This window comes from Lepidochelys kempii, chromosome 3 (assembly GCF_965140285.1).
Source record: "Lepidochelys kempii isolate rLepKem1 chromosome 3, rLepKem1.hap1, whole genome shotgun sequence".
NCBI lineage: Eukaryota > Metazoa > Chordata > Testudines > Cheloniidae > Lepidochelys > Lepidochelys kempii.
In genome coordinates, this window is record NC_136382.1 from 17443880 (window position 1) to 17458741 (window position 14862).

Here is a 14862-nt window from a genome sequence, read left to right on the forward strand (position 1 = left end):
GAATATTGACAGGTTTCAGAGTAACAGCCGTGTTAGTCTGTATTCGCAAAAAGAAAAGGAGTACTTGTGGCACCTTAGAGACTAACCAATTTATTTGAGCATAAGCTTTCGTGAGCTACAGCTCACTTCATCGGATGCATACTGTGGAAACTGCAGAAGACATTATATACACAGAGACCATGAAACAATACCTCCTCCCACCCCACTCTCCTGCATCCGATGAAGTGAGCTGTAGCTCACGAAAGCTTATGCTCAAATAAATTGGTTAGTCTCTAAGGTGCCACAAGTACTCCTTTTCTTTTTGAAGGAATATTTGGACTCATATAAAACATCCTTAAGTTGCTCATCACACAAAGGGCCAGCTTTCTCCAGGACACAACCAACTTCCTCCAGAAACTCCACAACATGAACAGCCTCCCTCAGAACATCATCCTTGCAACCATGGATGTAACCTCCCTATATGCCAACATTTCTTTTCAATGACAGCATTGTTGCCAGCCTTATATATTTACAAGATAATGGACAACCATCCAATAGCCACCCCAAACACATCACCAAACTCATCCATTTCATCCTCACACATAATTTTACATTAAACTATAAACACTTTGTCCAAACCATTGGAACAGCTATAGGCACTAGGATGGCTCCCCAGTATGCCATTCTCTTCATGGGCCACCTTGGAGAAGAATTTCTGGACAAATGCATCATGAAACCAATGACATATCTGAGATACATAGATGATATTTTCATCCTCTAGACAGGAAATGTAAACTCCCTCCGAGATTTCTACCAAAACTTCACCATCCATCCACTAAACCATCTGTGGAACACACCCACACTAACATCAGCTTCCTGGACACTACGATCAGCTTCAACAATGGAATCCTCCAGTTAAAATATTGAAAAGGTTTGTGAACAGGACATTCAGAAAAAAATGTAGGTTTAGGTCAATGAAAATGTTTCATTTTGATAATTTTAAAATGTTTCATTCAGATTTCAATCTTTTATTTATTTTGTAATTGTTTTTACTATAATCATCTTAAATTTCAAAACAAAAAGTAATTTTGAACTGAAAAAACCAATTTTTTGGTTGAAAAAGCCAAAATAATAGTTTTGATTATTTCAGACCTTTTTTCAAAATGTTTTTCAAGACAAGAAATTAACTGAAACCATCCCTTTCTAACAAAAAAAGTTGGGTGTTGAATCAGGATTTCCTACAAAAAAAGGTTTTTGAAGAAAATTTCCCAATCAGCTCTACTTATTAGGTAGATTGACCATGTGCCTATGGAACTATGGAATGATCCTTGTTTCCTGACTTTGTGTCCGGTTTTGCAAAAGATGCTGTCCTGGCTTGCTTTTTTTTTCTTTTTTTTTTAAACTCACTGCTCTGGCCACTGGTGAGCTGAGACAGTGAAAATAAAAATAGGCTGACTGAGCCCATGATCAGCCAATCAGCCTCTGTCAGGCATGTCACATGTTACCATCCTGCCATTCCTCGGGTAAGACTTCCTGGTCAGCCCCCTTTCCCATGGGACCCTGAGCCAGCTTTCCTCCAGAAATGGTCTGATACACATAGTCTATAGAGCATGACATGAGGCAACCGCATGGATCCTCAGAACAAAATTGGCTTTTTGCCCTTGATTTCCTGGAATTTTCCATTTGCAGTTGATTTTTTTTTCTTCCTTAGCTTGGCCTTTGCTTTCTTCTCCTTCATTTTGGTGATTGAGTATTGGCTTCTGCCATAAGGTAGGTTTGGATGGGACACAAAAGGTGGCCAGGTTCTCAAGCATATTTCTGATTTTCTCAAGTAGGGTGGGTGTTCCTTGCTCAGGACTTGGCACTAAAAAGGTGGTGCTTGCAGCTCCAAAAGGCATTGAGAGTGCAGTGGTTTTGGAGGGCTGCAGTGCAGAGGCCAACTCTGAGGTATCATAGAATCATAGACTATCTGGGTTGGAAGGGACCTCAGGAGGTCATCTAGTCCAACCCCCTGCTCAAAGCAGGACCAATCCCCAATTTTTGCCCCAGATCCCTAAATGGCCCTCCTCAAGGATTGAACTCACAACCCTGGGTTTAGCAGGCCAATGCTCAAACCCCTGAGCTATCCCTCCCCTCCGAAAGGTAGCTCGATCCCAAATTATTAAGGGCTTTAATATCTAGAACCAGGAACTTGAATTGGACTCAGTAACCCTTTGAGATGCCAGGGGTAGGGAATATATAATCTCAATGGGGCTATTACATCCACATTTTTCTGTAGAAGCTTTATAAGCAGAAATACCCCTGCTTTTCCTTTTAGCCTGAAATGCTTTTGATGGACATCAAGTGAGGGACCCAGTCTTGGACCGTCACAACATAATGGATACGGAAGTGAAATCTGACTTTCAGAATAAAGCTGCTACAACTCCATTTTGCATTGCGCCTTTCTTCAAATCTGTGTTCTGAATCTGCATCACTCACTCACTGAGCCAGCCTCTCTGTGCCTCGGTTTCCCTATCTGTAAAATGGGGATGATAATGCAAACCTCCCTTAGCAGGGAGCTCTGAGATGTATGGATGAAAAGTGCTATACAAATGTGAAGTATTATTTACTAAATATGGCATGTAAGTAGGATCAATACTATGGTTTTTGCATCTAAAAGGACCTGCCTATGTGAAAGTGCTTGGATCAAGAGTTGTAAGAGTGGTTGAAGGGGCAGATAAGAGTCTATTGCCACATGAACAGAGGGGCTGGAGAGTAAAGACATTGCTCAAGTATATTACATTGCTGAGATCCTTATAAGTACTGTACCTACATACATAGAGAAAGTCAGGTAGTAACTTGCAGCAAGACACTGGAGGAGGGGGAGGGTTGAAAGCCAGGATTGAAAGCCAGGAGTGCAATTTTGAACTGGACCCTGAAATGAAAGGAGAGCTGGTAGACCATAGATGGGGATGGGGTGATGTGGTTGCGCTCTTCTGTATCTAAACAAAAGTTCCATTGTGATTCCTGGTGGCAATTCTAATCTCTTATGGATTCCATTATTTCACTTTTCAGACACTGCTAATCTGTACGTGAGTGGCATGGCATCAAATCACAGCACTTCGCCCCAAGATGACCATCTTCCTCATTACCTCCAGGATGAAGACCCCTTTGCATCAAAACTCTCTAGGGAAGCTGACATAGTAGCTGGATTTTATTTAACAATAATTGGTAAGGCTCTTTAATTATTTTGTTAATGGTGTTGTAAGTCACTACATGGTCTGTCAGGCACCCGCAAAGAAGGCTGCAGCCAGTCATGTTTGTGGTGCACCAGATAGAAGAAGAAAAGATGTAGTGGGATGGTGGGTGGGGGACTTAAGTAATAGGAACATGGGTATTGCCAGACTGGATCAGATCCATGACCCATCTGGTCCAGTATCCTATCTGTGACAGTGACCAGTACTAGATGTGTCAGAGGAAAACGCAAGAAATCCTTAAAGGACAATTATTCGGTAAACTGCTCATAGGAGTTGCTTCCTAGCCTCGGACAATTAGTGGCTGGCTTCTGCCCTTATAGCATAGGAGTTTATACCGCTTCCATTTTTAAAAAAGATCTATCTAATATAACTATATGGATAATGAGAATAGCCACAAACACCCAATCATATTTCAGTCTTGCTAAGCTCTTGGTCTCAGTGATCCTGCATGTCAATGCGTTCCATGTGTTGAGGAAATACATCACTACGTGCATGGGTTTTATATTTATTGTCTTTCATTGCATTTCCCCTTGTTCTATTTAATATTGCACGTAATACCAGGGGCTCCCAATTTACCTTCTTTATAATCATTCATTATTTCATATATCTCTATCCGACGCTCTCTTATTTGTCTCCTCCCAAAACAAGCTTGATATTTCAATCTCTTCTGCTATGAAAGTCTCTGCAAGATTTGAGTAATTGTTGTTGCCTTTCTTGGCACCTCTTCTACCTTTTGTTATTCAGTAGTATAATGTCACTCTATAAATCAGGGGCATATGCTCATATAGAGTGCTGTGTTCAGAATGTGTTTCCTGGTTTCAGTAACTGAACCCAGTATTCCATGTGAAAGGTACATCATTGATTGACACAGTGACGTTACACTATTCTCAGTACTCTTTTCCTGCTCTCTATGCAGCCTAGCATTTTGTCTGCTACCCCCTGCTTTTTTCTTTCCCGCTGCTGTGTAAACAGATGTCTTCAGTGAGTTGTCCAAAACAAACCAACCCTCAGGTCTTTTTCCTGAGTAAGTTATGTTGACTGAGATTCCAGGAACTATGTAGGACTCAGAGTAGTTGAAAGTATTCCTTTCAAAATACATTGTCTTGCCTTTAAATACAATAATTTTTAAATGTAGATTTCAATATATAAACTTTAAAAGAAACATCTCTCGCAGGCTCTAAGCAGCTTTGAGAAATAATAAAAAATACAATCAGAGGAAGACAAAGAAAAGCAGTAGTAAACTCTCTGCATAAAAGAAACCAGGCCGCATAACCAGAATTTCCCCACCTCAGGTCCCGCAAACCCTAATCCTTTACAAATAAAACTTGAGTGGAACCTTTGAAAGTGTGTGCCCACAAAGATGGCCTTTGCATGTCATACATGAATGGATGCACTCTTGCCAAAGTATAGAGGGCCAGAGAAGTGTGGGGGGCCCTTAAAAGTGGCCTCTGTGAAGAAGCAGAGCATTGTGTCTTTAGTATAAGTAGGGAATTACTGATACTAAAGTAGAGTGATCATCTAGTCATTGGGATATTAAGCAAGAAACGCTTCAAAAAATTACTGTTAACGCCCACGCTAACTCTGAAACCAATAGTACAAAAGGCTTGGTAATCTTGATTTAGTGAAAATGCTGCCAACACACTGTCTACTAGGCCTCTGAGCTTCTGATTATGTTTCACGTAAACAAACAGTGAAGTTAGATTAAAGGCATAAAATACTCTTGCTGGATGGTTGCAATGTAACACTTCTTTATTTCTAAGAATTCAGAATAACACAGAAGAACCCCAAACAGAGAAAGACAAAGCAGACTGCTCCCTAAAATAGAGAGGCACAACTCACCCACCCCGCCCTCAACTCTGATCCCAGCCATACTTCCCTGCAGAGCCCCCTGCCTGCAAGAAGGACCAGGAAAACCACTGAGAATTTAAAGTGATAGATCACAGTTCTAATAGTTTTCAGTACACCACCCTTCTGAATTCAGACTCCTTCTGCTCTGATACTATAGACCCCAGTGTTCATGAACTTGATTCCAAGCATGTGAGCTTTCAGTTATGCGGCTGAGGGGGATTAAAAAGTGTTGGGCTCTACAATCTTGTCCAAAAAAAGGAGGTGGTCGGTGAGGGCATTACAGAGAGATTGTGGGGCTCACAAAGATCATGAAAGGAGCCATGCTAGGTGGTCCTCATCTCCTTTTGTCTGGAGACAGTGGGAAGGGTTCCTCAACAAACCTTTTGTACAGTATAAAATGGTTTTGATTTGATTCAAGGTTTGAGTGAACCTGGTTTTGTTGTAGCTGATCTGGTTAGCTCATCATCATAGGAGACTGCAGTAGACTTTTGCTTGTATTAAAATACACAGCGTCTCATGTGTCCATGTTTATGTGGAAGATAATCATTTAATGACATTCCACCAAATTCACTCTAATAAATCATTCTGAGCAAATCTTTATTTCTCATGCCAGCCATTTCCCTGTACACCGTTTTGTGGTGTCTTTTCCCATGGTATAGCAGTACTTTCAAAACAAAAATAAGGACTATAGAGACATAAGCCTCCCTCCCCGCATAATTTGACCCCTAACCTAAATAGAGAGTGCATATCCCCAGCACATTGCAGAGTTCAGCTTTGCAGATGTGGAAGAGGGGAGGCTATTGTTGGTTCAGTTGAGAGGGGTCTGTGAGTAAGTGCATCTTCTGGCTGAAATCTCAGTCCCTCAGAAGGGTTGCTGGTGCAGTATTTGGCAGTGCCAGAGGAGGGTTGTGATAGTGCCTGAAGGTCGTGACCTTGTTCTAAAAACCTGCAAAGGGGATTTCTTTAAATTTGCCCATAGAACCTACAGCTGACCAGAACATTTCTGACCTACGTCTTCCCTTGAAAAAATGCTGTTTTGTTGTAATTGAAATATTTCACAGGAACGTGTGGATTCCTACAAAACTTTGCTTAGAAAAAAATTGAAATGAAGCACTTTGGGGATGTTGAAACATTCCATTTCAACATTACCAGCGTGGAACATTGTGATTTTTCATTTTAAAAAATCCTCTTTCATTTCAGAATTTATTTTATTTTATACTTTTTTATTGTTTTTTTTTAAAAAATAAACAGTCAAAATCAAAACAAAGCATTTTGACTTTGGTGGGGGGGAGGGAATTTCAGCTGAAACTATTTCCCAAATTTGACCTGAATTTATGAATAGTTTTCATCAGCCCAAGATTGCATTTTCTGGAGAATATACTATTTGTCCCAAAAATTTTGCCCAGTTGTAAAAAGAATAGCTCTGAGGTTTAAACTATAGTATCTTAATGGCAATGTGTACTAACTCAGATGACAGTAATGATTATTTAAATGTCAACAATTGGGTAAAGCATATTAAATAGTGATTGGTAAACAGCAAGGCAACCTGTTATCCTCTCCATTGGTTTACAGTACAAACGGCCTCTGAAGCATTAAAGTAAATCCTCTGAAACATCTGGTACTGGCCATTATCAGAGACAGTATATTGCACTAGATGGATCAATGTTCTGATCTACTATGACAATCCCTGTATTTTTGTTAATAGCAATGCTGGTATATGGGGTCACGTGAATGGATAAATAAAAACCATATTGCCCACCTCACCATATTTGACATTAAATAATTATTATAATGATTTTGCTTGTAGATGAATGTGTTTTCTGATTAGATGATCTTTGCCCAATTATTAAAGTGTTAAATTAGGAATTTCACTTGTTCATAGTATAGACTACATCTTAATAGGCATATTCTAGAGGACTGACGTCCCCTCTCATTCACCTTTAGACTGCCTCTTTCTGCTTCACATTTACACAATGTCCTCGTAGCAATTGCAACCATTGCTTACATATAAAAGAAATATTAAGCCTGCTAAAATCTGTTCAAAACAATATAATGCTTTTAATACACTTTACCAGTTGCAAATAAGGAGAATCCATACATGCAACCAGCTAGCTCTCACACAGGTGGAGAGCCACTGCCTTATGTAATTGCATTATAAGTTGTACAATACTTCATAGTGGTTTTTAATATTTTATTTTTCTTGAAAAGTGTTCAGTAAACACATGCATTTTGTCACAATGAACAATTTGTATCTGCTGAATGTAGCCCTTTCCCTGTTTGAGAATTGTCACAGTTTGAAGTAAATAAAACTATTTGACATACAAACGCATTTTGGCCTCTGGGTTGTTTGTGTACTGCTAATAATGAGAAGTCACCTGAGTTTTGTTGTTTGGAATTATCTATTCGAGAACTGTGATTGGTCACCCAAGTCCCATAGTATTTTGAACAATTTTGAAATTTAAATACCTAAATTTATGCACCTAAATCCATAGCTAGGCCTCTAGTAAGTAGCCTGGCTTTCTGAGTTGCTGAGCACCCACCGTTTTCATTGACTTCAACTAGAATTGCATGTGCTCAGCACCTCTGAATACTAAGTCACATAGGTACCTAAATATCCCAAAGCTGGAATTTAGGGTATGACTGCTCTGCAATCAGGGGATGTGACTGTAGCTTATGTAGATATCCCAGAGCTAGCTTTAATCTACCTAGCTCGGGTACTGGAGCAGTAGCTGTGAGAGTAATTACCCAGGGTTCAGGGTGGACTTGTACAGTTCACGCTGAAGTTCATGCTGCTGCAGGATCAGTATCATTGCTGCAATACCTGAGCTAGCTAGATGAAAGCTAATTCGGGTATTGTCAACATGAGCTACAATCACACTCCAGGATTGCAGTGTAGATACATCCTTTGAGGGCTCTGACACTCTGACAATGTGAGGCAGCAGCTTGGAAAGGGTTAAGGCATCCCTGACTACCTAGGTGGAATTTATAAGGAAGAGGAAGCTGGGTCCAGTGGCCCTTCCAGGTGCTGAAGTAGATCCAATCCCTAGAGTCTCCGTTTGCTGCTACTTGTGTTTCTTATTGTCAGTGACAGAGCTGAGAAAAATTTGAATTTCCATCCTGTGGGAAATTCCAGCATATTGACATTTGTTTTTGTCTCAAATTTTGAATTTTTTCACAGAAATGAAAGTCTGAAAAATCTCAATACAGAAACGGGGAAATTATTTGTTTCGGTTTATTGAAATGGCTCAAAACACTTTGTTTCAAGTCAGTTCAATATTAAATTGCATTTTTGAAAGAGGCACATGGCCTATGTTCATATCATGTCTAGCACAATGGGGCTTTGATCCTGATAGAATTTCTAGATGCTACTGAAATACTGTCACTGAAAATAATGACTTAGCACTTATTAGTCAGCTGTATCTGAAATAAATTTATTGGAATTACTTTTGGATTTCCAGCCTGTTGAAAATTATTGGAAAATATCAGGAGATGACAAGTATTTTTGAGGGGTTTGCCAAAAGTTATCATTTTATAGCACCACAGATGATATACCTAATTTCACTAGAGCTACAATGTAAAAATAGGTTTCAGAGTAGCAGCCGTGTTAGTCTGTATTCACAAAAAGAAAAGGAGTACTTGTGGCACCTTAGAGACTAACCAATTTATTTGAGCATAAGCTTTCATGAGCTACAGCTCACTTCATTGGATGCATACTGTGGAAAGTATAGAAGATCTTTTTTTCATTCTTTGTGTGTATATAAAAAGATCTTCTACACTTTCCACAGTATGCATCCGATGAAGTGAGCTGTAGCTCACGAAAGCTTATGATCAAATAAATTGGTTAGTCTCTAAGGTGCCACAAGTACTCCTTTTCTTAATGTAAAAATTAGGCATAAAAAGGAGTAAGATTACATGTAAACAAAACTGAAGTAAAATCATTCACAAAACCGCAAGGAACACGTTAGTGGGAAAACAGGATTTTTGTATCTTCCTATAATTAAAAATAAATTCCTAGTAGGAAACTATGGCGACATAACATTTTAAGATAATCAGATTTCTTATTTAAAAAAACCCTGTGTGTGTGTGTGTCTCTATATAATTATAAAATTATTATTATTACAGAACTACAGGGCAATATTGATGGCTGGATGTCATGACTGGGAAAAAGGAAATGAAAGAAATTACTTTTGCCTTCGATTCTGAAAGTGGTTAGTTTCATGATCATTCATATCTATTATGATCTTGAGTTCCATAGTCTAGGGTCCAACTCCTGTCAAAGTTCTGTCTCATTCATCCAAGAACCTCCCCAGCATGGGTGCTGGAACTAAGGATGCTGGGTGTTCCCGCCTCCCTGGCTTGCAGGGGTTTCCATCATTTGCAGGGTTTACAGTTTGGTTCAATGGCTCTCAGCACCCCCACTATAAAAATTGTTCCAGCACCTCTGTTCCCTGGTTGGATGATGGTTTCTTTGTTCTTGTTGAACGTAGCTATCATGGGTTCTCTGAGAGGAAATGAGCAATTCATTGGTGGCATTGGAGACTACTTGTGTTTTGCTAGCTTTTCAATCATATTATTTAGAAAATGCGGGCTAGATACATGATAATATTTTGCAAGGTCTCTAGCGTCAGTCAATGGTCTCTTTGGTTTTGGTGGAACTACTGTATGTTTAGGAAGTGTGGCAGATTCCTCTCATAAAGGAGATGTTGATAGTCTTTATTAGTAGGATCTCTGTTATATTCTACTCTTCTACCATGCAGGAGAGGCGGGAATCAGAATCAAGATGGTGATCCTGATTCCTGTTGGTGTCTCCATGGCTTCTGTTTGTTTGAATGGGCTAAAATCTTGGCAGAAGGGCAATGTGATTCTGGTTCTCTGACTCGCTTGTTATCTGCGGTGGCCCATGAAGCCATCCTAGATGTGAGTGATCCTGTCGGTGAAACAAGATTATAATTCCTTGCAGCAGTAGGTGCTGTATTCTGGGACTGAATGGAGGCACTTTGGGTTTGCAAAGCTATTTATGGTCTGATAGACTTTGCTATTTCTATGGTGGAGGACTGTTAAGCTCTTTGTGCCTCTTTCATAAAAATGACACAAGTTTGTAAAATTTGTTTGTGGTTTTCTGACACCAATACTCAAGGTTTCTTCTTTCATGATCTTCTTTCACAAGATGTCCAGTTAGGACAATCTAGATGGGTAGTCCAGCTCTCTGAAAGACCAGATGGCAAGGAAAGGCTTCCCCTTTAAGGGATCACATATCCCACAGTGTCAATATCAGTGAACTTAGAGTCAGTGATGAGCTACCAAAATCTTAACAACTGGTTCCCTCCTCACCCCATGAGGGGGTCGTGGCCTACCCCACCCTGGGAACCCTACCCCATCTGCCCCCCTCCCCGTCCCCTGACTGCCCCCGGAACCGGGCAGGAGGGTCTCATGGGCCACCGTAGTGGGTGCCCACCCAACCCCTAAGAGCCAGAGGGCCCGCGAATCAGCTGTTTGCACAGGAAGCCTGGGAGGGCTGAGAAGCGGGCGGCAGCTTCACGCTCAGGCCCAGGGAGGTGGAGGCGAGCTGGGGCAGGGAGCGGTTCCCCTGCGCGCCCCCCCCCCCAGGGTTACCTGCTGCGGCATCGGTGGCCCTCCTCGCGCCCCCCCCACCGCAGCTCACCTCCACTTTGCCTCCGTCTCCACCTCCTTGGGACTGAGCGTGAAGCCGCCGCCTGCTTCTCAGCCCTCCCAGGCTTCCCGCGTGAACAGCTGATTCGCAGGAAGCCGGGGAGGGGGGAGAAGCAGAGCGGGGCGGCGCGTTCAGGGGAGGAGGCGGAGCGGACCGGGCGTGGGGCGGGGCCAGGAGCTGCCAGTGGGTGCTCTGCACCCACCAAATTTTTCCCATGGGTGCTCCAGCCCCTGAGCACCCATGGAGTCATCGCCTAAGGCACCATGTTTGGCCAGCTGTTAAATTTAGAAGCCCTTTTAGAACCGGTTGGGGGGGTTCAGAACCGGTTTGAACCCCGGTTGGGGGTTGGAGGGACAACCAGTTCTAAAAGGGCTTCTAAATTTAACAACTGGCTCCAGTGAACCAGTGCGAACCCGCTCGAGCTCACCACTGGTTAGGGTGATGGTAGAGTGGCAGCTCCAAGACAAGGCTCTGTGAGTCCCCAGCTGGTGAGTAGAGAGAGATTATTGGATTAATAATGGATAAAAATCCTTTCACCTGTAAAGGGTTAAGAAGCTAAGGTAACCTTGGTGGCACTAATGAGAGGACAAGATACTTTCAAATCTGGAGTGGGGGGGAAAGGCTTTTGTCTGTCTGTCTGTGTGATACCTTTGCCGGGAACAGATCAAGGATGCAAGCTCTCCAACTCCTGTAAAGTTAGTAAGTAATCTAGCTAGAAAATGAGTTAGGTTTTCTTTGTTTTTTGGCTTGTAAATTTGTTGAGCTGGAGGAAATGTGTATTCCTGTTTTTTTGTCTTTTCATAACTTAAGGTTTTGCCTAGAGGGATTCTCTATGTTTTGAATCTGACTACCTGTAAGATTATCTTCCATTCTGATCTTACAGAGTTGTTCTCTTTTCTTTTTTTGTTCTTCTAATAAAGTTCTGTTTTTTAAGAATCTGACTGGGTTTTTTGGGTCTTAAAAATCCAACGCTGGTTTGTGCTCATCTTGTTTATTCTCAAGCCTCCCCAAGAAAGGGGATGTAAGGGCTTGGGGGGATATTTTGGGGAAATAGGAACTCCAAGTGGTCCTTTTCCCTGATTCTTTGTTAAAGCACTTGGTGGTGGCAGCGTTTTACCTAATCCAAGGAAAAGACTTTGTGCCTTGGGGAAGTTTTAACCTAAGCTGGTAAAAATAAGCTTAGGGGGTCTTTCATGCAGGTCCCCACATCTGTACCCTAGAGTTCAGAGTGGGGAAGGAACCTTGACACAAACAAAATGTAAAACACACAGTGAAGTAAGAACTGATGTGTTTTAAGTTCTGTTTGTTGGTGTTTTAACTCTAGAGTAAACCATAGTGAGCTAAAACACATTTCAATGCTTCAATCGTTGTATACACTAAGTGTTCTAATCCTGTGTCTTTTCCCATTGTGAGCAACTCCTCTGGTGCTGGAATCGATGAGAAATGAGTATTTTTTGTACTGTTGGACATTTCTGTTAAGGTTACAGCTGGGTGAAAATTTTCAGTTGGAACTTTTTTTCAGTGAAAAATGCAAATTCAGGACAGCCGAAACATTTTGCAAATCCATGTCTGTCGCAGGGCAGGGCTTCTCCTGAGCTTCCAACACTAGCTGCCTTGCCCTGTCTCCTTTAAGAAGGTTTATTCTCTTAAAACAGGCAAGTAAACCAATAGAAAACAGTCTTCGAACTCACCTTTTTTCTTTCAGGCTTCAGATAGGGTTGCCAACTTTCTAATAATGGAAGTCTGAGCATCCTTGCCCTGCCCTTTCTCCAAGGCCCCGCCCCCACTCACTTCATTCCCCTCCATACGTTGCTCACTTTCCCACACCCTCACTCACTCGTTCATTTTCACCAGGCTGTGGCAGGGGGTTGGGGTGAGGGATCCATCTGGGGGTGTGGGCTCCGGGGTGGGGCCGGGGATGAGGGATTTGGAGTACAGGAAGGGGCTCAGGGCTGGGGAAGTGTGTTGGGGTGCAGAAGGGTGTGAGGGGTGAAGGCTCCGGGCAGCACTTACCTCAGGTGACTCCCAGGAAGCATGTCCCTCTGGTTTAGAATCATAGAATCATAGAATATCAGGGTTGGAAGGGACCCCAGAAGGTCATCTAGTCCAACCCCCTGCTCAAAGCAGGACCAATTCCCAGTTAAATCATCCCAGCCAGGGCTTTCTCAAGCCTGACCTTAAAAACCTCTAAGGAAGGAGATTCTACCACCTCCCTAGGTAACGCATTCCAGTGTTTCACCACCCTCTTAGTGAAAAAGTTTTTCCTAATATCCAATCTAAACCTTCTCCACTGCAACTTGAGACCATTACTCCTCGTTCTGTCATCTGCTACCATTGAGAACAGTCTAGAGCCATCCTCTTTGGAACCCCCTTTCAGGTAGTTGAAAGCAGCTATCAAATCCCCCCTCATTCTTCTCTTCTGCAGGCTAAACAATCCCAGCTCCCTCAGCCTCTCCTCATAACTCATGTGTTCCAGTCCCCTAATCATTTTTGTTGCCCTTTGCTGGACTCTCTCCAATTTATCCACATCCTTCTTGAAGTGTGGGGCCCAAAACTGGACACAGTACTCCAGATGAGGCCTCACCAATGTCGAATAGAGGGGAACGATCACGTCCCTTGATCTGCTTGCTATGCCCCTACTTATACAATAAGTATAAGGCTTCTATGTGGAGAGGCAGCCAGGGCATACTGCTTCTGCCCACAGGAGATGCGCCTGCAGCTCCCATTGGCTGCAGTTCCTGGCCAACAGGAGCTGTGGAGCCAGTGCTCAGGGTGGGAGTAGCGCGCAGAGCCTCAAGGCCACCCTTCCAGCTAGGAGCCAGAGGGACATGCCAGACACTTTCTGGGAGCTGCACAGAGCTGGGTAGGGAGCCTGCCAGTCCCGACTTTTAATGGTCCGGTCAGCAGTTCTGATTGAGCTGCCAGGGTCCCTTTTCAACTGGGTGTTCCAGTCAAAAAACCCTCGCTTCAGTGCCACCCCTCCCAGGATTCTCTGGGGCTTCTGCTCCGGACAGTTCCCAGATCTAGTCAGCTATGTTCCCTTCCTGGAGCAGTAGCCCCAGGGTTGCTTCTCTGAGTATCTATCCCCTTGCTCCAGGGAACCACCACAAGTGTTAGCTCCACTCTGGTGTGATGTCCTTTCCACAGGCACAGCCTGTCCCCATCACTCCCTTCCACCTCCCACTTCCTGCCCTCTGATGGCCCTTTATAGACCAAGATGTATCCCAGACCCCTTGTCTGGAGTAGGCTCACCAGTTACCCCGTGACAGTGTCAAATTGGGTGAATTTTGTGTCAAAAACAAACAAACCAAGTGTTCCAAAACAAAAAGTTGAAATATTTAATTGACGATTTTGAAACGGAAACATTTTGACTTTTCATTTTGAAATTTACTTCAATTTTATTTTTAATAAAAAGGTTTATTTGTTTGTGTATGTGTGATATACATATAATTTTTGGGGTTCACCAAAATTTTTGCTTAGGGTCAACCCAAAATGAATATTTTTTCAGTATGGCCAGAGAACCCCCCAAAATCAGTTATTCACATATCTCTAGCTAGGGTCTTTTCCATTCCTCTCTTTCTTTTCTAGGTGATTGTGATGGATTTGGAGCTGCCCTGTGATAATTTATGAGTACTATATGTTGGTCTGTATAAGGGATCAGGGCGTAGGCAGTCTGGCCTAGCGATCACAGCTGGTTTGGGGTCCACACATCGGGGCAGTAGTCAGTGAGGGGTTGGAGGAATCGCTAGAAGAGTCAGGGTCATCGTCAGCCTGGGGTCAGGGACAGTACCAGGCTGGAATCAGATTCAGGCCAGAATTGGAGATCAGAGGTAGATCTGGGGTCCCAGCAAGCCTGAAAACCATATGATTGCCCAGACGACTTCCTGGGCCACCCTCCAGGGTGAAATAGGGCACTTGGCCAGTCAACACTCTGCAGGGTCCTTTGGGCAGTACTTCCTGTGGTGCCTACTCTCCACAGTGCTACCTGGCTACAGCACTGCATTACCTCCTGGTCGCACTGTGGTTTCATCAGCTAGTCCATGCTCTGCAAACCTAGGGTCCAGTCTACGGGTCCTTACAGCCTGGTTATTGGGATGTTATTTAGCGTATGACTATATTGGTTAAAGT

General features: G+C 42.8%; 1 protein-coding gene across 1 annotated transcript in view; it reads left to right on the forward strand.

Annotated features, from left to right (window-relative positions):
* The first annotated feature begins 3023 nt into the window (after window positions 1–3023).
* OPN5 (opsin 5) overlaps window positions 3024–14862 on the forward strand; it is a 28965-nt gene continuing 17126 nt past the window's right edge. Inside the window, exon 1 of the mRNA XM_073335090.1 lies at window positions 3024–3189. Coding sequence (XP_073191191.1) covers window positions 3060–3189 — 130 coding nt within the window. The 5' untranslated portion in view covers window positions 3024–3059. The remainder of the gene's footprint in view (window positions 3190–14862) is intronic.